The sequence below is a fragment of the Podarcis cretensis genome, assembly GCF_951804945.1.
Source record: "Podarcis cretensis genome assembly, chromosome: 11".
In the NCBI taxonomy this organism is placed as follows: Eukaryota; Metazoa; Chordata; class Lepidosauria; order Squamata; family Lacertidae; genus Podarcis; species Podarcis cretensis.
In genome coordinates, this window is record NC_137180.1 from 48,524,861 (window position 1) to 48,549,480 (window position 24,620).

Below are 24,620 nucleotides of genomic sequence, written 5' to 3' on the forward strand. Positions count from 1 at the left end.
TACTATCCAGAAAGTCAAGCTGCTTTTAAACCTGGTGATGAGAGATATTGAAGCAACCACTCCAGAGTTTTAAGTAGTATTTCTGCTGTGTAAAAGGTGAAAAGATATTTCAGGTAACTACAATACAACCAAGTGTTCTGACCCCTAACTTTTAGAGAATAACTTACGAACATATTAGCACAATTAATCAGTTACAAATCCGTATTTACTCCTCTGATATTTGCACCCTATTACTGTAATTCAGTTAAGTGAAAATACCACTAGTGCAGCTAGGATTTTCTGGTTCACATAAAAATATATCCAACAATAGGATCCTAACGCACAGGTGGTGTTCTTGGGTCACATACATTGTTCCTGGTCAAGAGCAGTCTGATCTCCTAACCAAGTGAAATATATCCATTGCTAGTTTCTCAGGCGAGTGTGATGGCTGTTCCCACCCCCACTCAAATTTTGAACATTGCTATATAGACAGCATTAGAAAGAAATTGAAGCATACAAGGCATAAACTATAGTTTCTTTTTATATCAAAATGTACTCTTGAAAATGTGTTTGGCACAGTGCTAAATCATATATAGTTAATACTAAATATTGCAGGATACAATAAAACCCTGGAGTTAACTTGTGTTTACACCCTTTTAAGGGATAAAAATAAAAGATACCAATTATTCAGAAGTCAGCCTATACAAACTGTATAAACAATATTTATGTCTTGCTTTGAAAACCACTGATATAGTAAATTTTACATAAAAGACTGCAAAATAATATAAATGGATTTAAACAGATCTTTACAATAAGAAATTCAAATGGAAACAGACAAGTAACAAAGAGAAGTAAAAAAATTTATTGCAGTATTCGTTCCACCAGATTTGCTGGGGATCCCTTTTCTTGTATTATTTCAGGGTGACCTAATACATCAAAATCTACATTTACAAAAACTCCTCCTGCAGATAGGTCATAGATACTGCATGCTTTCCCCCCCAACAGAATAAATTATATATCCAGGAGATTCTGCCATTTTACAGCCTGGAAAAACAATGCTTCCCTGGAAACTGGGCTAAGCTAAAGAAAGCCATCCGCTGCTAGGTTAAACTCCAAGAACACTTTATTAAGAACATTAACAGACTAATTTCCAACATTCACTTGTTTATTTTTTTTTAAAACAGAAAGGTTTTTTTCCAAGATATAAACAATTTTTGTTAAACTATTATACAGTGGGAGTAAAAATGAACTGAGAAGTTTCTGCTGCACAACAGCGAAGGAAGCTCCCACAAAAATGTTTACCAAACATTTCCTTCTGTTTCCTGCATCCCAGGTGTCATTCTTACTCTTCATTAAAATGATTTTTTTTTGCCAGAAAGTTGATATTTCAAGTTTTTTTCTGTTATTTCATTTCCTGTAAAATTTGGCTGCATGTACAAATGCATTAGCTGGAAGTTCCATCCTTGGCGGCATACAACGATCGTAAAGTCTGAACCACTTTATTAGTCAGCTTATTAGCACTCGTTAGAGCAATTTTTTTGTAAATAATGTCTGACTCTTTAATAGTGTCTACCCAAGGCACCAGTTTGCGGCCATCACGGCGCTTAGCCTCAGTCCAGGAGCCACTGTAGGAGCCTGCCATCCACTGAACACTGAAGCCATTGCTGGTTTTCTGTACTACTCTTGCAATTTGTGGTCGATCTTTGTACTTTGGACAGCAAATAGCGATGACATCCATGACATCAACACTTTCATTCATCTGTGCTGCCAACTCCGTAGAGTCTGAATTTCGTTTTGACCTTCTCAATGACTAAAACATTGGGAGGGGAAAAAAGACCAAGTGTTACACAAAAGAACTTGAGTGAAATTATTGCTTTTATTGCTTTTAATCCCTTGACGCCGGGAGTTGGGATTTCCCGGCACACATTCCATTGCCGGCAATGAGACGCACCGCGACCGCCAGCGCCAAGGGGTTAACATCCTTGCAAAATCACATATTAAATTGTACCCGTGTCTTTTAACTCTTATTGATATATAAAATTATATGTACAAATGAATCATAAAGCTACATAAAAACTTGGCAACAATAAAAAGGATACACACAGTACATTCCAAAGGAAAATTAAACTTTATGCTAGATAAAATCTCTTCTATGTTTTTTATTGTTTTTGTTAGAACTTTCTACAAAAAGGTGTATAAACGGTTAAGAATTTCTATCTACAAAATGGTTTTTTTTTTCCATATTGATTACATTACTCAGTGTACATTTTATTATAGACTGACATTTATAAGCACATAAAATCATTTTACGTAATACGCTGCGAAATACGTTGACTCCTCCTCCGCCTCACCCCTGAAGTGCCTCCTCCTCTATCCTCCCCATCACTCTCATCATCCTCTGTCTCAGCTGCATTGTTTTTAGGGCTGCCTCCTCCGAGCAGCGAGGTAATAGCTTTGTTGCGAGCATTTGTGCTAGCTGACACTTCTCCGTCTTCCTCTTCTTCATCAGGATCCAAGTGTTCCATGAGAAGTTTGAACTAAGAAAGGATATTGGAAAGAAGATTAGGCGCCACCTTAAAATGAGTTATGAAAACAGAAAAGAAAAAAAGGAAGGAAGCCTTATGGGAGTGACCTTAAGACAATTTGTGGAGTACACTATCAATTTAGTAGCATGTGACACATCTTTTCTTGGAGAAAGCAAAGATTGTTCTCTTCCTTAATAGGCCTTAAAGGGGTAAGGTTTTAGATTTCTTACATATTAGAGCCCAGTGGCGTAGCGTGGGTTGTCAGCACCCGGGGCAAGGCAAGTAATTTGCGTCCCCTAACCCTGGATTTGCGCCCCCTAACCCTATCCCTATCGCTAACGCCCAGATGTTGCGCCCGGTGCGGCCGGCCCCCCCTGCACCCCCCACGCTACTCCACTGTTAGAGCCTCAATGTTGGCAATTGTGGGGAAATTTTGCTAGCACCACACCAACTCAAACCCAAGAGGGAGTCTTTTGATTCTTTGCCTGCTCTGTGGTCCATTTCTGGGCCAGGCCCATGTATGAAATTTGCATTAGGTAGAAAAATCCCAGTAGAATGAACAGACTCCCCTGCAGCCCATAATGCAGATTGAAGGCATGGGGCGCCCCAACCCAGATCGGGACAACAGCACACTAGTGTATGCTGGTAATGTGTGAAAGCAAAAGCTTGTGCTCAGTGGCAAATTCTGTGATGTCACATGTAGCTTGAGCCTACACTTTAATTTTTGCATGGACCATCTCAAGCTCACTGTGACAGCCCAACCCAATGACATTGCACTGTCAATGGAAAAATGATGCAACCTGCAGCTCATCCAACAGCCTCTAATTTGCCTAGTTCTGTGCATTAGATACACATATCTTCAGCAAGCAAACTGAAGAGGGCAACTTGCAGTGGAAGAAGTCAGCATACTCCATTCCTCACCTCTGAAGAAAAAAAACAATTTCAGCCTGCAGCCACTGCTCTTCATATTTCACCTTCTAAATAACAAAAACTTAAAAGTATTTCAGAACAGAGTTCAAGCGTTTTTATAATGAAGTTGATAGGCAGTAAAATTGTGCAGGCTCTCAATACTTACATCTAAGTACTGTTTGACTATATTCCTCTTCACTTCATCTGTGAGCTTGGAATGAGCCATATCACTTCGAAGGAAGTCTAGCGTCTGTTTTGGATGGAAATGAATTCCTGCCTTCCTGTTTATTGTTTTATCGTATACTTTTGCCGATTCAGAGGGAGAGTATTTCTGAATTTTACTGTTATCAAGAAAACAAAACGAATGCTTGAAGTTAGTAAGATTTCCCCACATCCTTTGAAAGTAGAATCTATAAGCAATTCTACTGAGTCCCTTAGGTCAAAATTCTTAGTGTTATATAACACAAACATTATGGCACTAGGTTTTGCTAGATGCATCTGCATTATGCAGAATTCACCCAAGTTTTGAGTTCAATCCGTAACAAAACCTCAATAATGTGATCACAGGGAATGATCAGATAAAACAGATGTAGGAAACCTCAAGCCCACCAGCAAAATGTGGCCTTCCAGTCCCCAGGCCTCTCCTCAGCCACACTCCTCGCCAGCCTTACTGCATGCCTTTCTTGAGAGCTTTCACTTGGCTAAAATGCACCTGAACTGTGATAATAGTTCTTGCTTGCCTGAATAAAGGTTGGAGAGATGGGCTGGGTGTACAAGAGGAAAGATCTGACTTTCGCATGGCTGGAATGTAGCCTATTGTAAGAGTCACATCTCTTGCTCCAAGTTTTGCTTCCAGCCCCACCCATCACTGCCATGCACACCCTAGAAGTTGCTCGCAGAAGAATGCAAACTGAAAAGCTTCCCCACTCCTGAGATAAAGTAAGCAAAACTTGAATGCTCCTCACCTGTCAGAAAATCCACAGAGGTTCTTCAAATGCTGTTTTAACATCAACAGCAACAATATGCCCTGGGAAACATTTGCAAATTCAATGAGAGGAGCTGAATTGTCTGGCAAACATTTCATGACAGCATTTATATCATTCTCTTCATCAGTATCTGAATCAGACTCTGCACGTTTTCGCAACTTTCGGGGTTTGTGAACTTCCTCCTCACTGTCGCTGTCACTTTCACTGTTACTTTCACTCTCACTCTCTTCATCAGATGATTGCTTCCTTTCTTTTTTATATTTCACCATAGACTGAAAGAAAATGGCAGGTAGTTTAGAAAAATAGCAAACACCATTATCAATATATTATAAAAAGGGATTTGAAGACCGTTCTGACATGTAGTCATTCACCAGTATGAACTACCAATCAAGGGAAATAAGTGGCGAGATTTTGGGAAAGCAGACTCAAAGGATGAACTACACGCACATCTAAGCTATTAAATATTCAACTCAGAATACAGTCAATGCATCCTACAAGACAAAGGACTGCTTAACTTGATTATCAGCAGCCCCTTGCATGGTTGCAGCATTTCTTTTTTAATGTATGGGTGGTAAATCTGCAGTGGGGGTGCAGGGCCCCAGCTGGTAGGCACAAGATTCGTGGCACATTCGGAAAACAGCAATAGGGTTCATTGTCACTCCCCCCCCCCACTGATTTTTTTTTCTTTTCTCCCCCCCCCCTGCAAAAATAGTTTTCTGTTATTTCATATTTTCTTACAAAGGAATGTGGATTCTGGGCCTCTGACAACAAGTAGTCAACTATGGACAGATACTTAAATCTACAGGATGGGTTGTGTTTTGGCTTATATTTATTTATTGTTTATTTATTTAATAAAAATTATTTTTAAAAAACCTGCAAAGTGGTTTACCAAGACAAAACAAAGAAAACACCCACAGCAATAAAATGAAGAAAAATCGGCTGCACGCAGGGGATGGGGTGAAGGCAAGGCAAGGCCTAATCTACTCGGCCTAGTCTCATTTTCTTCACATAGACAGACTTTCCAGGACCCAGGAAGCCCAGTGGAGTATAGGGCAGTAGGGTGGTTCATAAACTTTTTTTTTTAAGTGCCTGCTCCGAAGGTCTTATCTTACTAAACTAGGGATTATATAGCTATATCTGAAATTTCATGCATATTAGTTAATATCTTGACCCAGCTCCACTGAATTGAAATTTCAGCCTTCAGGACATAGGAAAACGGCCAAGTAAACAGCTATTTTTGTGGAAGAGGGAGGTAATGTTGTATAATATAACTCCACTTACCTCCTTAAATGACTGGAGAAGGTTACTACCAGAAACTGATAATGTGATGTCTATATGGTGCATTATAAAAAGTGGCTCTTCCTGGGTTTGGTAAGGAAAACAGGCTAGATTGTCTGCTATGTACAAAAGCTGATTCACCTCCGTTTTCTGTGGAAGTAGAAGAAAATAATAATAGACAGATACACATATACAATCATTTCTGTGCTCAATGAGCTCCATGCCACATTCTTGCTCCTTGAATACAGTATCCAGTGAGTTCCACCCAACATTTTTTGGGGGAGGGGGGATTTCCACGTGTTTCATCGCGTGTGCCACAAGGCCCACCACCATTGCAAGACCTGGCCCCTCAAGATTGGTAGACTCAGCCCTGTCCCAATAGATTCTTTTTTGGGGGGTGGCTGAAGACATCTCAGCCCTACAGAGTTGGCACATTTAGACGGCATGGAGGAGATTCCGTTGTGCAAAGGCAAAGTAGTGGATTCCCACTACTTTGAATACTAACCATTATGCCTATTCCAAGTTATGAGCATGAAAAACTCTTGCAATTGTAACCACTGAAACATCACAGAAGGAATGGATTCTGTCTCCTGGTGCCTCTACCCACTCCATCTATAAATACAGGGGCTGTGCCAAAAAAAACAGAGAGCTCTTTTGGCATTGGAAGGAAGCTAAGATGAACCAGGAAAGCCACAAAGCATTGTGGGAAGAGAGAGGGATGGGTTTCACTCCTGTCAAGGAGAAGAAGTGAAAACTTAAATCTGACCAAGCAACTGCCTTGTTAACCCTAAGGATGGAATCCCACATTTAGGAAAACCTATGAATATTATTGAATCAAGTTTAGCACTGTGTAGGGGGAATGCATCTTCATTTTTGTTAGCAATTCTCCAGGCCAGCCTCCCCCAACCTGGTGCCCTCCAGATGATTTGGATTCCCATCAACCCCAGCTAGCATAACCAATGGTTAAGGATGATGGGAATTGTAGTCTAAAACATCTGGAGGGCACATGATTGGGGACGGCTGCTCAAGACAATGAAAGAAATAAAAAAATGCCAAAATTCAACATGTCACTACTTAATTTCTATGTAGCTATTATACTGCAACTTTTATACTATTTTCAAAACCAAATATCCTCTCCAAAGCAGATCATACTTCATCAAAAGCACTTTTTTAAAAGCGTATAGAAAAGGTCTGCATTAGACTCACAGCTGTGTCATCAAAGAGGTTGAGTAAGGAAATGAGAAAGGCTCGTCGGTGTTGTCGGTTTCCTCGGATCATGGAGTAAAGGTGTGAGCACAAAGCACTGCTGGATTCATCATGCCTAAAGCCCCTCACAGGATCTTTACGGCAAGTGTTGATTGCTTGCTGTACCTGGTATGACATCTTCATACCAGCCACTGCTTTCATCTGAAGTTAAAAACATTTATAAGTCTTAATTTTGCTTAGGACAAACAGAAAGAGGTTGCCACAAAGATTTGAGCTCAAAGTTACCTGTTTCAGTTTCCCCAATAGCTTTCTACTGAACAATTTACAAATCATTTGCTTTTTTATAGCAAACATGCACAATTTTGACACATTGGTATACATGTTGCAGTTAGGGGGATTATTTGTGTTTTTAATATTTGTAGACTTTCTAGGCCAAGGAAGAGAAAATATATGTGTGTTTTCCAAAGCTATTCTAGTTGCAATGCAAGCATTTTTGTTATACTGTGAATTGAGGCAGAGTTCATATCTACATTCCCAGTTTGTTAACCACAATTTAGCAAGCTAGGATTGTGCATCAGGCATCATCTCTTCCCTGTGCACAGATCTTGATAAATGTAAACTACAGTTGGTCATTACTTCCAAAAGAGGATTTAACGTCAGATCAAATTGTACTTGAAGATCCTAGTCAGTAAATACATTCCACCACCGTTCCCCATTTTATTAGCAGGTCTGTGACCATATAATAAATGACTGGTTTGTTGGTTGGTTCCCCATTTTGGAAGTAATTACTGAATGGCTTCACTGGAAAGGAACAAAAATAAGCACAACAAACAGAAGCATACATACATGAATAAATCCAGCATATTTTTTGTCAATCTCCACCAGCTGCTGGTCTGCTTTGTTCCTCATAGAAGGCTCTGGATCTGTGCCCATAGCTATTAAGTATGGCACACACTGAAAGAGAGATAGAAACATTGTAAAATCTTCACATATGCCTGCAAATGTCTATATTTTCCTCCTTTTATATTGTACATGTTTGACATGCTACAAATATCCATAGCCTGCAGAGCACCATAAAAAGAGGTCTGGAAAGGCTATGTGAACACCACAAAGCTACACTGTGAAAACTGTGTAATTTACTTCTTGATTTCAGTTAAGAACCGCAAGGTAGAAACAAAAATATCTGACGAAGTCACTCAAATAATAGCACAACAGTTTAACCAGGTGGTAGTTTTTGAAACTTTGAACCTTTTCTGGAGCACCTCTTAAAAGATTACAGATTCTATGAAAGAAAACCACCAGTTCCTGTGTCATTGTCTATAAGTCTGCAAGTAAACAGCTCATTGATGTATTACTGAAAACGTAAATCAATTTGCAGATTAAGAAGTCCAAAAGGTTTTTGTGAATACGTTTTTTTATTTTACTCCAAAGCAGGTGTATATAGGATAGCAGCCCAAATTATGCAATTGCATACCTGAACTGGATGGATAAGACCCTGGTTTAATGTCAGTGCAATAACATTGAGTGCGAAATGACGAACGCTGGACTGCGTGTGAAAGAATGCCTCAAGGACCTGTTTGAGATAGAGCTGCATGATAGAGCTGCTCATCCCTGAGGAAATATCACCCATTTCTTTCAGATCTTCCTGCTTTGCTACCTTTTTCCCTATGAAAAAAACAGAAACCAAAGGAGATGTTTTATCAACACTTTTTATCACATTATATACATACAAGTATATGGTTTTTCCTACTATATGGAACACAGGTTGGAAACAGCCTTCCTAAGGTATGGGCAGCAATTTTTAGTGGTACTGCTTAACTCCTTCCTAACCAAATCCCTGGTCCAATATTTGTATGCTTTGCTGGAAACACAGAAACAGCATCTCCTTCTTCCCTACTAACTCATTTCATCAGCATAACATGACAACATTTCAGCATGTGCCTCCTCACTAATTGGGATGACTGAAAGGCCTCTTGAGAAACACCATCACCGCTGAAGATCAAAAGATACAGTTTAAGCCCAAGCTTGATACCTGTGTCAAAAACATGGAGGCGCATAAACTTCTTGGTTGTTTTCAGCTGCAAATGCTTAAAGTTTCATTACCGCTACAGGAGAAAAGCATTGCTTATTTCAGCATATGAAGCCACACAATATCATTTCTGTTGTGGTTTACTACAGAGGTAGCAGAAAGACTGGAAGGGGAAGTGCCTTCTAGTTTAACTATCCAGACAAGTCTTTCTTCTAAAAGAAACTGCCAATTCCAAGTTTAGGAGGGAAGGAAAAGTTTGAAGCAATTGCTCGAAAAAAATCTAAGTATCGTTGAAAACTGAGCCAGAGCTCCTCAGAAGCCCCATCACTCTAGAGCAAGTAGGTGAGAAACTGGAAAACAGCAGTTACTTTTGCAACTGCCATTGACAAAGGTTCTTTGAATAATTTGCATAAGCCCCGCCTGCTGAAGCAAGTGGGAGGAGTAATCCACTCCAGGGTAGCTGCCTCCAATGATGGAGAAACTACTTTTAACAGCCATTGTTTAAGTCCTTTTCTACATATGAAAAAGGCTAAAGTGGAAGAGCAGACTGTACCACTTCATACTTCAGGTGGTAGTTGCTATGCTTTTAATGCTCCCTCTCAAGAAACCTTCTCTGAAAAGCAACACACATATGGTTCTGGCACAGCCCTTTCACTGCTATGCCACTTTTCTTCTTGCAAATATGTTTTTACTTTGGGGGTGCATTCAAAATGTGATTATACACCTGAGGTTTACTGCTTAAACTGCATTCAACCATTTCATTCTGCTGCACGTATAGATCTTTCCTAATTTGTTATCCCATTATCTGTAAAGTTTTCAATGCACAGAAAGCTCTTTGTGAAAACAACATCAGAGATGGAACTGAAAACTAAGTTGCAGTTACTTGATATTAATTACTTCTTTAAAATGTTTACTTAAAGTGCAACAATGCTCATCACTCACATTCTCTATCTGCCTGCTGCATCCGTGTATCTTCCTCTTGGAGGTATGTTTGGAGATTTTTTAACACCTGGATTTTTAAGTTTACTGAGCTGTTCTTATCAGAGAGTATGCTGTTGTATAATGTTTTCACTTCTTGTTCAAACATTAGACCTGGGTGTTGTATGAATGCAAACCCTGAAAGAAAATAAGATGATACAATTTGGTATATCCTTTTACTGAAGCAGATTTTAAAAGAAAGTCCTGAGTGTTTATAATGGGGCCACATTCATATTTGCAGGAACCTTAATTTCAAATTCCTTTTGAAAAGATACTGTGCCAAATTGTGGAATAGTATCAGCTGCCTTACGACAGGACACAAAAAGTATATAGATACATAAAGTGGGTACTAACCCATTTTAGAAGCATTAGAATTTATCTGAAGTGTAAAACTTGCTTGCATAGAATCAAACCCTTACAATAATCTATTTCAACACAGAAGCAAATCCTCATGGAATACTGTACAGGTGGCGACCATTCTGCATAGGGGTTCCATTCCTGGCCCCTGTGTGTGTCAGCAGAGTGCATATTATCCTGTCCTGCCCCTGTTCCGCCCCCTTCTGGATCCAAAAGGACCTCATGTCAGCACAAAATGGTCACTGCCTATATTTAATTAGCAATTGCTCTGAATCATCATAACCAAGAACTCATAAGTAATCCTGAGTGTCTGTTCAACAAATGCAAAGGTAATTGCTATTCATCAAAGCAACTTCAATCCAGTGCAGGTTACTTCTGGAGGAGGAGACAGGAGGCATTTTCCCACCAATTTCCCCTTTCCCTTGCAAATTTCCAATTCCACCTGCCATCCACCAACTCTCTGGAGCAGATGGAGGGGCATGTAGGAGGCTGCAGGGGAAAGCAGAAATCAGCAGAAGCTCTCTTTCCTACTTCCATCAACCAAACTTTGGTAGCAGAATTCCACTATAGGCAAATCTGTGTGCATCTAATACCACAGTATTTTGATGTTCTTACCTAGACCAATAATGGCTTTTGTTTGTACCTCCTCATCTGAATGTTTGGTAAAATACATCAGCAGCTCAAGTACTTTATCCTTAATGTTAACCTATTTAAAGGGGAAACAATGTGGATAATTCAGGGGGGAAAGCTTGAGAAAATTTTCATTCATTTAAAAAGTAATCACATAGGAAAATCTGCTCATCTAAGTTTATTTTTCCCCAAAATGTCAGTCTATCCAAATGTAGTAGTAAGCAAATAAATACTGAATGTTTACCTTGCTGTTGCCTTTAAAATCTTCTTGATCAAAATCAAAATGCCGACACAGTGCACCAACAGTGAAAAGGGATCTAAGGAGTGCTGGTTTATTTGCTGTAAGTATAGTGCTGTTTGGGTCTTCTTGATGCTGACTTTTTAATTTTGAAAGTGCACCTGCAAAAAATGAAGAATACTTGTCTTCATAGTTTCTTTTCCTATTAGATGTTTAATTAACTTTAAAATAATGAAAATTCTGCATAAAAATTTACTCACCATAGTATCTATTAAAGCAGGCCCATACAAATTTGTAATTCTGAGTGACCTTGTTTACAACAGCCCCAAGACAGCTGACACAGTGTTGCACTACCTAGAAACAAAGCAGAACACATTAGATTTTGTTAGAAGTAATTTCTAAGACAATACAAAGCAGTCAGTGGAGAAATCAACATCTTGCTCTTATTTTAGCAAATGCCAAAAGCTGAAAGCCCTGCGGCTATTATGAGAATACAATTTTATTCTACTATATTTCTAGCTTTCTTTTCTATACGAAAACTAACATCTCTATAAGAAGACTAATGATAATAAAGTGCAGTAAAAACCATTACAAAAATATGAAGTCAAGTCATATTTAACATGAGTACCATGCTAATGCAAAATGAGTTTGAAGTAGAAATTAAACCTTACTGTCATGCCATATTTGATTATAAGCTTCATGAGATCTTCTTCAATAGTAGCAAGGAAAGTCTCACTCGGATGTTCCATCAGTGGCACTACTAATTCTAAAATTTTTGCAACGTTGCAGATCACCATGAAATCATTTTGACTCTACAGAAAAACATTGCATATGGTTAAGCTTCTACACTCTTCATGTTCTGTTATACTACTACGTTATCTGAATAAAGTGAGTAACAATCACTCCTAGTGATCAATTCCATCTGTTTACAAATACACCTTGAATGGAATATTAAAAATTATATTGCAGATAGAAAAAACAGTTGCCAGTATGTGAGTTTAAACAGTTAGCAACTTTATAATAAATAAATAAATAAATAAATAAATAAATAAATAAATAAATAAATGTTAAACTATCATCAGCAAGGGTTGACACAAATGGGCATATGACAAGGGCCAACACGCCAACAGAGCTCACTGTAAAGGGCCCCCTAGACCTGCTGCAGTGAGGAGGTAGGCTTACTGGGCGTGGGGCTTGGAAACCATCTCCAAAACCTGGAGCTGAAACTGCCCTGAAGCAAACATAAAAGGCATATATGACTAACATGTAGAGATATTTGTCTAATAAGGTCCCTTCTGATGTGTACACACACACTCTGCATGTTATCACACTTTACCCATTTGCCGAGGGAAGTATTGGAGACCATACAAACTTATTGGGCACATAAGGTTTGAAACTACCCTGAATTAAAGAAGAGTCATCTGCCTGAAAAGGAATGCTTTCTGAGGCACAAGAGGACTATCAACCTTTTCCCCAACCCGTGATCTCCAGTTTGCAAATTTAAAAGCAGCAAGATGTTTGCAACTGTTTCCTATGCAGCTAACCAATATATATAAAAAAGGAGTAAATCAGGGCAACCCCAAATTCCCCTGGAAATAGGTTACCTACGCCTGGTGCCTAAAAGCCAATAGGGAAAGCCAATAACTTTGTTGCTTCCAATTTTCACTTCAAATCATGAGTTTCATATAACATAAGCAGAGGCAATGTGGGGAAACAGTAGGGAGTACTTACACTGCATTTAGTGGTAAGATATGGCTGCATGGTCATGGCATGTTTGACCATTAACTGGGGCCTGATTTTGCTGAATAAGAACAAAGTGGTTATGCAAGCTACCAAGCAACTTGAATTCACACCCTTATTATCGGAATCTGAAAAATAAAGAAAAAAATGTAAGCATACATGTATATACATATGCACACACAAACACACTTAACTAATATTCCATTAAGATGTTCAAATATACAAAAACTGTTGTTAGTATTATTTAGTATCATGTGTGTCCTGGATATATTATGGACAATTAAATCAACAAGCAGAATTAGAACCGAAGCTGCTTGCAATGGCCAGGTCCATATGCTGCTTCCTGGGGAGGGGAGAACTGTGAATATCTCATTTGCCCCCCTTCACCCATCAGAGGGCACAGTGCTACCATCCTCCTCTGACTCGAGGATGAGTGCCCTACTGTACTTCCGTCTTGCAGAAGTCAAAGGCTACAAAATAAGGCAAGGGCCCTTTAACAAACCAGCCAGCTCCACCAGCAAGGTGTAGATGCCTTAGGAGGAGAATGTTTCATCCAACAGTGCCCCCTTGGAGCTGTCTATTATCCTGTTCCTGTCTACTTTCTGGTTTGACATGACAACATCTGCTTCCCCTGCAACACTCAAAGCTTCCATGGGAACATTATTTTGATTTCACAAGTACAGAACTATTGCAATTCAGTTTAAGACCATAAAATGTGCACTGTGTGCTTCATTTTGTAATGGATATAGTTCTGAAGGCTGGGTCATAAGAAGCTTTCGCTCAATGTGAACAAGTCCTCCTGTACCTGCTTTCTAGCTACACAATCACATGATCAAGTGTATTTCATTTATTGACTTTATCTGCCACTCTTCCCCTCTAAGGGGACCAAGACAACAAACTCATCCACAACAAATTTTAAAAAGCATTCTAAAACAGTTACCGTTAAAAATACCTAAAAAGTTACAGGTAAAAATATTTAATCCAGTGATCTCAGGCTGGCCCATACAGTATTCTTTAGCCACCAAATGCCTGGGTAGACAGGAATGTTCTCCAATTCCTCCTGAAAGCTAAGAGTGTTGGAGGCACACACCTCACTACATGAGGTTTATATATGAACACACTTCTGCAATAATTCATACAGTCATGTGGAAGGGTAATTTGAATTCCACCTGGAGCTCTGCTACCCACCAAAAATTCTACATAGCTTATGAATGGAATGTAAATAACTGTTTTACCTGCCAGAGATTCTTCATACTTCAGAATGTGTTCAACCAAATTATCCACAAGCTGAGTACAGGCTTTCTTTACAGGCTTATATGAAGCATCTTCTTCAGATTTTAGCAACTACAAAGATAAACAATGTGGACAATGTTGATACTCATGGATAGATTCTGAGAATATACAAGCCATCTTCATAAGAAAGCATGTAAAAATAGCAAAGAACTACCGTATTTTTCGCCCTATAGGACGCACCGTCCCATAAGGCGCACCTAGTTTTTTGGGGGGGAAATAAAGAGGAAAAAATTATTTTCCCCCCCCAGGCGTGGGGCTGGGGCGGGGGAGGCCCGAGCTTCCCCCGCCCCAGCCCCCAAACAGGCAGCTCTCTGCAAGCCGTGGGAGCCCAGCGCTGGCTCCCGCTGCTTGCGGAGAGGTCCGCGAAGCCTGGACACGCTGAGCTCAGCGCGCACAGGCTTCTGCATGCAAGCAACTCTCCGCAAGCAGTGGGAGCGCTCCCGCTGCTTGTGGAGAGATCCGCGAAGCCTGGACGCGCTGAGCTCAGCGCGCGCAGGCTTCTGCATGCAAGCAACTCTCCGCAAGCAGCGGGAGCACTCCCGCTGCTTGTGGAGAGGTCCGCGAAGCCTGCAGAGCAGAGGGGTTGGTGCGCACCGACCCCTCTCGCTCTCCAGGCTTCAGCGAAAGTCTGCATTCGCCCCATAGGACGCACACACATTTCCCCTTCATTTTTGGAGGGGAAAAAGTGTGTCCTATAGGGCGAAAAATATGGTATATTTCTGCCACACATGGGAAGCAACTGTCAATAGGCCAATAATTTGCAAGCAGTGCACTGGAGCAAAAGAAAAGTGTGCGTAGTGGGGTTGGAGGAGGGTGAATTTCCTCACACCCTCCTGGCAACCCCCCCCCCTCTCTGAAATGGCTTCCCAAAAAGGTCTTGCTCCCATTTGTGAAAGCAACCTCAAGAATCCACCTTCGCCTTCAAATTCCCACTCCACAGCCTACCCCATTCAGTATAAACCTCAAACTGAGGGAGTTCCATTTTTAGAAAAAATTAAGTTATCTGAACAGTTACTTACATTTTGAAGAAGCTGTTCAAACCAATCATACCCTGTATCTCTACAAGCTGCAACCTAAGAGAAAATGAAAATTCATTTGCATGTAACTTTTCTACAGTAACATATGTGAATATTAAAACATCAATAAGAAAAGGTAAAGGACTCCTGGACAGTTAAGTCCAGTCAAAGGTGACTATGGGGTGCGGCTCTCATCTCGCTTCAGGCCAAGGGAGTCAGTGTTTGTCCACAGACAGCTTTCCGGGTCATGTGGCCAACATGACTAAACCGCTTCTGGCACAACAGAACACCATGATGGAAGCCAAAACGCACGTAAACTCCATTTACCTTCCCACCGCAGTGGTACCTATTTATCTACTTGTGCTAGTGTGCTTTAGAACTGCTGGGTTGGCAGAAGCTGGGAGAGAGCAACGGGAGCTCACCCTGTCACGCAGATTTGAACTGCTGACCTTCTATCGGCAAGCCCAAGAGGCTCAGTGGTTTAGACCAAAGCGCCAACCACAATAGTAATATACCAAATGTAAGTTTTTTCTAACCTTATGGCTATTGCTTTATGTTACTGTCCCTTCACTCTGTCTAACCTACAATATTTTTGGAGCAGGGCTCTCTTTCCTATTAGGCTCTGTAAAGTGACATGCTCATTCATAGTACTAATAGATTTCTGAATAGCATCTCAAATATTTGAAACACCATCTAGGTTCATTAATCATCAACTTAAGACCAATGCAGACCAAATATGTTTTTGGAAACAATGTCAAATAAACACAAAATCTGCTTTATATAAATGAAAACTATAAAAATATTGTAAGTACAGTGGTACCTCTAGTTATGAACTTAATTCGCTCCGGAGGTCCATTCTTAACCTGAAACTGTTCTTAACTAGAGGCGTGCTTCCACTAATGGGGCCTCTTGCTACCACTGCGCCACCGGCACACGATTTCCGTTCTCATTCTGGGGCAACTCGAAGTAATTCTTTCAGGTTAGCGGAGTTTGTAACCTGAAGCATTTGTAACCTGAGGCGTTTGTAACTCGAGGTACCACTGTACTGTAGGAGTATTGTTAAATTCTCTTGAAAACATTCGAATCTATTTAACGTTATGTTTACTTAATCAACTTCAATCCTACATACATGCTATACTAAAATAGTTGATCAGTTATAGGGAACCTCACAAGACCCAGAGTATTTTACAAGTATCAAGAGAGATGTGTGCTACAAACTGCAACATTTGCTTAAGCGCTACAGTATGAGAACTCTCAGCCTTCAATGAATAAACCAATACTAGGGACAGAGTATAATCACCAATCATGTCAAGGACAATAACAAAATTAGAACATGTCAGATACAACTCAATTTATCACAATTGATACATTAGTCAATGCGAACAATAGAACTCTCATACCACATCTGTAATGTTCAATATTTTCCTGGTCATTGCTTCTTTGTCATTATGGGGAGTTGGAGTAAACCACAGCTTCTGGAATGTCTCATTTACCAGTTTCTGGAAATAAAATGGATAGCTATTGATTAGGTAAAAGTAGCTTGCCACCGTCTCTAAACTACCAACAAGAGTCTACAAAAAGCACAATCCACTAGACACACATCACTAGCAGCTCAACTTGAATGAAAGGGAAATCAGCACCAATATAGCCTCAGTCAAGCAACCTCCACCTTGCTGAAGCAGCAACCACCCACTGCTCACAGGAGATTCAAACACTGCTTTTGAGAAGTGCTTTAATCCCTGCTCAGTCCCACTGTCCCTGCTGCACAATCCTGTTACTTGCTGGAAACATGGCATGCTGCTAAGGCAGGATGTCAGCTGATAGGCATGAGGACAGGGTTTAATCCTGCCTTAGCAGCATGCCATGACTTCAGCAGATGGAAAGGTGGGCCTGGTTTGAGGGAAATGGCCTCACAGGCAAAACTGGAACCCCTGCCGACCAAGATGGGCCCACAGGTCAGAGGCTGCTCACCCCTGTAGTAAGTGATTTGTTTACTGTACCTTAATGCCTTCTTCATCGTTGACTCTGCGAATCATTTTCACACACATTTCTGTAATTTTGGGAAATGTTGGTTGTTCAATGCAGATATCCCTAAGAATCTTTATGACTCTTTTTCTGACACTAATACCAGTATCCTGAAGAAGGAGAAGAAAGAAAAAATTTAATACTGAAAAAAAAAATAAGCATGTTACCCAACACATAGGGCAGCTATAATAAGCTGATTAGCAACAGATAACGAATATAATGTCTATTAAAACATGACCACACAGTACCATGATTAATAAACTAAAACACTTAGTGTAAAATCCTTACAAATGGAGAAAAAATCTTCTTAATGCTCACTATCACCATTTGAGATGCTTGTCAGAAACTATGTTTCAACAGAGGTGAACAGAGGACCATCATATTTATCTTCATTATAAAGAGCTATGTAAAAATTGAACTTATAAAATGTTAGTATTTAAAAGTAGCCATACCAGTATTCGCTCAATCAGCATGTCATAATACTGTTCAGCAAGCTGTGGTCGACAAAGCACAAACCGACCAAGTAATTCCACGGCTGCTTCTCGTACACTAGTGGAATTGTCCATCAACCGTCCATGGACACCACGTTGCATGTCAAGCTATAAGCAACAAGCAAGAAAGAAACACAAAGTGAGGGAAACCATAAAAGATGCTTGTGAGAAAAATGTGTGTATGGTTACAGAGTGTTTTCTTTGTTTACCCTGGCTAGAATGCTGGGATCTACAGCAACAACCTCAGACAAACACTTCATGGCTTTTGTTCGAACAGCAATTGCATTTTCACCAAGCACACGCAGAATCTAATAAGAAAACAAAAAAATGGCATTTTATTTGCTTTTGAAAAGTAGCACACAATGTTTAACGAACAAAAATGAAGTGAGGAAACATGCTAGAATTGAAGTAAAATGAAAAACCAGCTACCAGAAATCTAATATAACCTCACCAAAGGGGCACTCAGTCAAACATATTAATTGCACCACCCCATTTCACTCCATGTGAAAGGTCCACATGTTTTGCCACAATTCAGTAGCCAAGCCATTATTTGAAATAGCCAATATTCCCCTCCTTCAAATCCTTGAACATGTGCACACTTGCATATGTGGAGGACTGGGGGCAAGAGGTGCCTTACGTCTTGCTGACATTTGAAACTGGCAGAAGCAGAAAGTGTTTGCCTGCTCCAAAGCCCAGCTTATTCTAAAAGGAGACTGGGTAGGGGCACCCTGTGTCCCACTTGATTCACTTATGGGGTGGGCAGGTGCATCCATTACCTGTGACACTTCTCAAGAATGATGTGAATTGAAGACCACTCCAGAGAATATTACGGCTGGCTGAACTGTAAGAGGGTAGGATTTTCATTGGCCATCACAGAGAAAGCACTTCCTCCTCACCAAAGATGCATGATTTTGGGGCAAGGAAAATAGACTATCCTGTCTATACCACTGTTGGGCAGATGCAGCAGTGCATTGGAACTCACTACAGTGAGCCTTGGCTGCTTGTATCAAATATGGTCAGGAAGAAGGTAAAGAGAACATCTAGGCCACAGCACTGAGCCTGGGTGAGGGACATTTGTAAGTGGATTTGTGGAGGGCCTGCCCCTTGAAATGAATGGAGGCTGTGCAATAGCAATGTTAGGTGGATTGTGCCCAGAGTGATATAAAATATAACTGCTTGCTTGTTGATAATGCCTTCGTTAAAGAGGCATCTAAATATGTGTTTTCTTTTGATTTTTTTGTGATAATTTTGGATCAAGTCCTCCATAGTAGCTATTTCATTATTCTTTCTGCTTTTTTAATCCACTCTGGTCAAGAACCACAATGAAGGCCAAAAAATTAAACAAAGTAGGAGTACGCTTGTATTTCTGGAGGCCTAACGTGGTGACCCATTCAAACATGCTTGCATTCCTATTAAGTATTAATATAATCAAGCTACTAAATTACAACATTCATCATGGCAGTACCATGCACTGCAAGCAAACTACTAAAACTATTTTCTATTTTGAGTTATTAAGCTGCTCTACTATGATGTGTGAATATACACTTTATGAGGTAATATCCTTAAAATTCAAGAATGCAAATAAAGTATATGTAGGCAAAGGACCATTATCCTTTTAAGACACCTTTTTAACTTAAGGTTCTTGTTACAAAAATGCAAAGATGAAATAAAGAGTTCAAGGAGGTGTGAAATGCATGCAGGATAAAGAAAAATGTTGTGGAATTGATACATAATTATGGAAGCATGTGGTGTTACCACGACCTATTAAATACCTGCGCTTAACAATGAACAGATATTGCACACTACCGCATAAGCGTTTGGAACCAGGAAGCCAACTGTATTTCACTAAGACTTCTGGCACAGTTTACCTGTGTCAAATAAATATCGAAGCTCTGGGCAAACGGCCTCATAGAGGCCAAGTAGCGAACAATCAAGCAAGCATCTTCATAGTCCACAGTATCAGAATTCATCCTGTAATGAAGTGGTAGAATATTACTTTAGCATTTGCTTATCAACAGAAGAATATGGCAATACATGAACACCAAATGTTGTTTAGTAAATAAAAATGAGCTATCTGTGGAACTCACCTTAATGTACTGAACTGAGAAGGTGCCGTTTTAATGATGTTGCGAAGAAATTTTTTGCGACTTTCTGCTCTGTGCATGATTTGTCCCGTTGTCTCGATTTCTTTTGCATGGTGTGTTCCTTCAGATGAATCATCATCCTTCTGAGTTTTCATTGCTTTCTCAGTCTCCATAGTAGTGTCCCGAAACCACTGTGCTATATAAAATTTCCGAGAAAACTGGTGCAGCAGGAGAGAGTGTGGGAAAATAAATCCCAAAAAGGACAATGTCAGAAAGTGTTTCATTCCTCATATTGTTTGTTGGATATGCTTATTTAGTATATTTTTAATTGATGAAAGATGCCTTGAGTATTTTTACAGCAACAGAAAGGAGGGATATAGATTTTCTTCAATAAGTAAGACACTAGTATTTTAGAATATATTGATCTAAGTTCTTGTTACTGGAAATGAAGCAGGGCATTTCCATATTCCAAGCCAACTACATTTTGAATTACATATAGCTGAATTTATCAACTGTATTTTGAGTTGCATATAGTTGAATTTACTCCAAAGTCATTTTCATGTACAAAGTCATTTTCAGTTTGCAAACACACTTTAACTCCTGGATTATTTACACTACAAAACATGATAAAACAATTATAAATTGATTTTTAGAGTCTATGATAAATGAATGTGTTCCTCAACTGCTTATTAAATGTGACCATCATAAAAGTGTTAGGGCCTACTCTTCACCTACCCAGAGTGCCTCTGTCCATGATAATACAGAACTGCTTACATGATAGGAAGCAGAGTCAATGACAAATTCAACCTGGGGTCTTCTGAATGTAAAGCATGTGCTATGCCTTGAGATGTGGCCCTTCTCCTTTATGGGGAATATACCACAATTGTCATTGACTCTGCTTCCTATCATGTAAGCAGTCCTGTATTATCATGGACAGAGGCACTCAAATGTGGTTCTGTCATCTCTTTCTTAGGTTATATTACAACCCCACAAACTTTAAAAAGAAGAAAAGTATTGCCAAATTGGAAGAACGAGCATTTTTATACTGAACAGTGGTGTAGTGGTAAATTTTTAGTGCAGGAGCTTGTCAGGACTGCCCCCAAACTTCCTAACACTGGGTGTGTATGAAGCAGAAAACAGTTTATAGTAAAAAGAGGCAATTTGCATGTAATACTAAAACACTGACATGTAAAGCTCAGCAGGGAAAAACACTAGAGTAATACAATTTGCCAGTTTTTTGCCTCATATCAGAAAGCTACAAGTAACATGAACTTTATAACTGTTGGTATCAATCTCTACATAACCTTTTAGATGTCCATACATCTATATGTTTAACTTTTGATGCCTGTGTATCTAACTTAGTTGCAGTTTCAAAGTTTCAAAGGCAGTAGCCTTTGTGCCACCTCCTCTATTGGTGTGCTAAGGGAGAAAGGCTTAAGGTCTCCCAAGACCTTACTCACTCAGCTTAAAAGGGAACAAGACAGCACATTTGCAAGGTAAGCAAAAGACCTTCCTTTCCAATGCAGCACCATGGTGTGTGGGTGGGTGTGCGCGTGCATGTGATTTCTTTCTGCAAACTTTGGCTATGCCCAACATGGACATACCACCCTCAAGGGGTTGGCCTACAATTGATGTGGCCTTCAAGACAGAAAGGGTTAAGCAGACTTTCACTTAAACAACTACAACATACCACTAGTGCTGCATCAGTTTCTGTATTTTCTTCCAAATAATCTAACAGTGCCTTTTGCAGTTGCTGGATTTCATCATCCCCTCCTGAGACCTGTAATACACAATATATTTTAAATAAAATTCACACCCTTTCCAATATCAGAACACACTAACTTGGATCAATTTGATCTAAACACACTTTAATGTAAACAAATTACAAAACACCCTGGGAGCATCAATATGTCACACACAACATGTTAACACACAACAAAAATAAAAGGTATCAAACAAAGTCGTCATACGCACAATCAATTAGTAGTAAGTGTGTGAAACACCATCTCCCAGCAAACCTGTTGGGCTGCTTCTTCTGCAGCAAATTTTTATTTTGCCATGAAATTAAATGTTGTCTCTTCCCCCTCACCCTCCACCTCCCACATCACCCCAGCTAACAGCTGAATGCTCCCAGAGGCAACTGCCACAGACTTATATTTTAAGGGTAAACTAATCAAAATGAGAGGTCAAAAGCACTCTTGATTTTTGAGAGTAACACAAAGAAGAAATCTCACAATGCTATTTTTTCTCATTAGTGTTTTGTATGGGATGTTACTCCAAATATTTTATGGACACTAATCTCTACACTGAAACCTGCCTTAAAATAATCAACAATAACTTCACTCAAACCTGTTTTAAAATTCGAGCTATAGATCCTTGATCCATTTTGCTAGTGACTGCATCTTTCCGCAGCCGTGCTGCTACGGTACCAAGATAGTCGAGAGATGCCACCCTCAAAGCCATCTCTGTAGATTTATTACTAAATTGATGGACCTAAGAAAACGAAAGAAAAAAATATATAAACTTCATTTTTATTCCCCTCACATTTCAAGACAATATTGCTTGATCCTCTCCTACAATAATGGGAAGAGTTCAGTAACATTATTTAGCATTTCACATATAATTCAGGCCACTTCATATCAAAAGCCTGAACTTCCCCATCCTCTCTCCATTTGTAAGAAAATTTCTTCTGCTTCTCATTTAGCATATATTTACAGTTGACCAACATTAACTCAAGGATACTTCAAACACAGCTTTTGAAATCTGGAGTCCATTTCTGTAACCATGTTTAACACTGGTGAGACTTAACATGGAACAGTGATAATAGAGAAGGAGGGAGAAAAATTCAAAGTCTAAAAGAAGAAATGGTAGGAAAAGGAGTGAAATTGCCTGTTCTTCATCCCTCATCCTAGTTAAGGATCACTCTTATATTAAGTCTACACCAGCTCAAAGCACATTGCACTGCATGCAACACGCAGATTCAGTACAATAAGACTATTTTCACAACTTACATCAAAATAAGCAAGCCATTATTAAAAGTGAAGCAGAATTATTGCTTCAAAAATCCAAGCATCTTACCAACAGTCTTCCCAATAGACTAAGTAGTAACTCCGCAGCTGGCCACTCTGGTTTGTTGACCGTGGAAAGGAGATCCTGAACAAAGTTCTCAAAGAGTGGCCTATAATCTTCTTCCCCTTGCTTGCTACCACATCTGTTTGAAGAAAGCAATGAAAAGGGGAAAATAAGACATAGTGAATTCACCTTTCAATCAATCCTAGATTTTTCTTTTACATTTTAAGTGAGAATTTTCTGGCACTATATATATAATCATAAATGTGGAACAATATAACAGTAGCAAGCCTGATAATCATATCGGGGAAAAGAAGTATGCCTTAACATCCTTTTGATGCCAGGTTAATGAGCGCTAAATATAAAAGCACTCACACATTTTTGCCTCCCCGGAACAAGCCCCTCCCAGTTTCACCATGGACAAGCTCATAAATGTCAAGAGTTATCCGGAATTGAGGGAGGGACAAAGGTAAGAGAAACTACGAGGGAAGGGTTGTTTATGATGCAGAAGTGTCTGCATGTAGTCCTAGAAAATAGATTATTGCCACTGAATGCCAGCCACTGAATGAGTGTTTTGGATTGATTCTGAATGCCTCTGGACATTTTGAGAAGGAAAGTCCCAATGTTCCTTTCTCTGTGTAGGCAGATATCCAGACTGTGATAACTGTCCAACAGATCTGACATTGGAGCATTTGATGACAGGGATGCTGAGGGAACTGCAGCCCTGATGGAAAGTACGATGATGATGAATGAAACAGGGATGTGTTCTGCTTTGTATGCTAGAGGAATGCAAAACTTGATCTACTAAGCAATGGTGGAAGTAGATACTTCTTTCACCAGGGAGGGTGGAAGGAAACAAAAAGGCTATAAAATTTTCTGAACAATGATGTGTGTTAAGATGTCTATTTTGAGAGCTCTGAACACAACCAATTTATGCCATAGGTCTTTGGTAGAGTGGGATAATTCCTGATATTCTCCAGGGAGAAAGAAAGAATTATAGAATTGTAAGAGTTTAATAAGGGAGGTAAGGGTAATATTTAGCATGATCCCTGCCTCTTGAGCAAGTGGAAGGAGACAAAGCCCTGCATGGACAGCAACACAGAAATAAAACTTATAACAGATGAACAGTTGAATTCTACTCACTTCTTGAGAAAAATGGAAAGGAAGTTTTGTGCTGTTCTCATGGCTGTTTCATATGAGTTTGTAATGAGGACATCCTGGTCCACCTGAAAATGAACACAGCGCCTGCTTACTGAATGTGTGTTGTGATTTATGCAACAGCAAGTATAATACATACGTTTCTCAACTATGAACAAGGAGATGCAACCCTGCAATCACTTTTGAGTAATGAACATGAACAATACCGTATTTACTTGAACCTAACGCTCACCTTTTTTGGACAAATTACACTGTGAAAATTAAGGTGCACATTAGATTTGATGGCACATTTACCATATTGGCCTGAATATAAGCCACACCCGAATATAAGCTGCACTACGCGCGAGGCGGGCGCTGTTTGCCCTGCGCTCCTGGCTGCATACTGCAGGTTGCGAATCTAAGCTGCACCTTAACTTTTCATGGTTGGAATTTGGGGGGAAAGTGAAGCTTAAATTCAGGCCAATACAGTACATTCACCAGCAAATACTTTTTTTGGTTTCAATGTTCTGAAAACTGAGGCGCTCATTAGATTCGATGGTGCATTAGACTCGGTAAATCCGCTACTTCATTATCTTAAAAACAAAATATAATTCACTCAGCCAACGAACAATGTCATCAAATAGCTCAAC

At 39.7% G+C, this 24,620-nt stretch overlaps 1 protein-coding gene across 3 annotated transcripts in view; it reads right to left on the bottom strand.

Moving 5' to 3' along the window:
- Positions 1-818: 818 nt before the first annotated feature.
- The window catches only part of NIPBL (NIPBL cohesin loading factor), a 123,227-nt gene continuing 99,425 nt past the window's right edge, over positions 819-24,620 (bottom strand). For 2 of the 3 annotated variants that reach the window (XM_079994646.1, XM_079994648.1), the window contains 26 exons: positions 23,977-24,059; positions 22,843-22,975; positions 22,114-22,257; positions 21,455-21,544; positions 19,768-19,982; positions 19,549-19,651; positions 17,890-17,988; positions 17,642-17,788; positions 17,165-17,299; positions 16,565-16,663; positions 15,168-15,221; positions 14,091-14,199; positions 12,847-12,983; positions 11,787-11,927; positions 11,376-11,469; positions 11,122-11,276; positions 10,863-10,953; positions 9,855-10,028; positions 8,358-8,548; positions 7,730-7,837; positions 6,884-7,084; positions 5,681-5,827; positions 4,379-4,671; positions 3,580-3,754; positions 2,331-2,516; positions 819-1,789 (listed from right to left, as the gene is read on the bottom strand). In XM_079994646.1, the coding sequence (XP_079850772.1) occupies positions 1,424-1,789; positions 2,331-2,516; positions 3,580-3,754; positions 4,379-4,671; positions 5,681-5,827; positions 6,884-7,084; positions 7,730-7,837; positions 8,358-8,548; positions 9,855-10,028; positions 10,863-10,953; positions 11,122-11,276; positions 11,376-11,469; positions 11,787-11,927; positions 12,847-12,983; positions 14,091-14,199; positions 15,168-15,221; positions 16,565-16,663; positions 17,165-17,299; positions 17,642-17,788; positions 17,890-17,988; positions 19,549-19,651; positions 19,768-19,982; positions 21,455-21,544; positions 22,114-22,257; positions 22,843-22,975; positions 23,977-24,059 (3,870 nt within the window). In that variant the 3' untranslated portion in view covers positions 819-1,423. Of the gene's footprint in view, positions 1,790-2,289; positions 2,517-3,579; positions 3,755-4,378; positions 4,672-5,680; positions 5,828-6,883; positions 7,085-7,729; positions 7,838-8,357; positions 8,549-9,854; positions 10,029-10,862; positions 10,954-11,121; positions 11,277-11,375; positions 11,470-11,786; positions 11,928-12,846; positions 12,984-14,090; positions 14,200-15,167; positions 15,222-16,564; positions 16,664-17,164; positions 17,300-17,641; positions 17,789-17,889; positions 17,989-19,548; positions 19,652-19,767; positions 19,983-21,454; positions 21,545-22,113; positions 22,258-22,842; positions 22,976-23,976; positions 24,060-24,620 lie in introns of all 3 variants that reach the window. The other variant, XM_079994647.1, reaches the window with a different exon arrangement.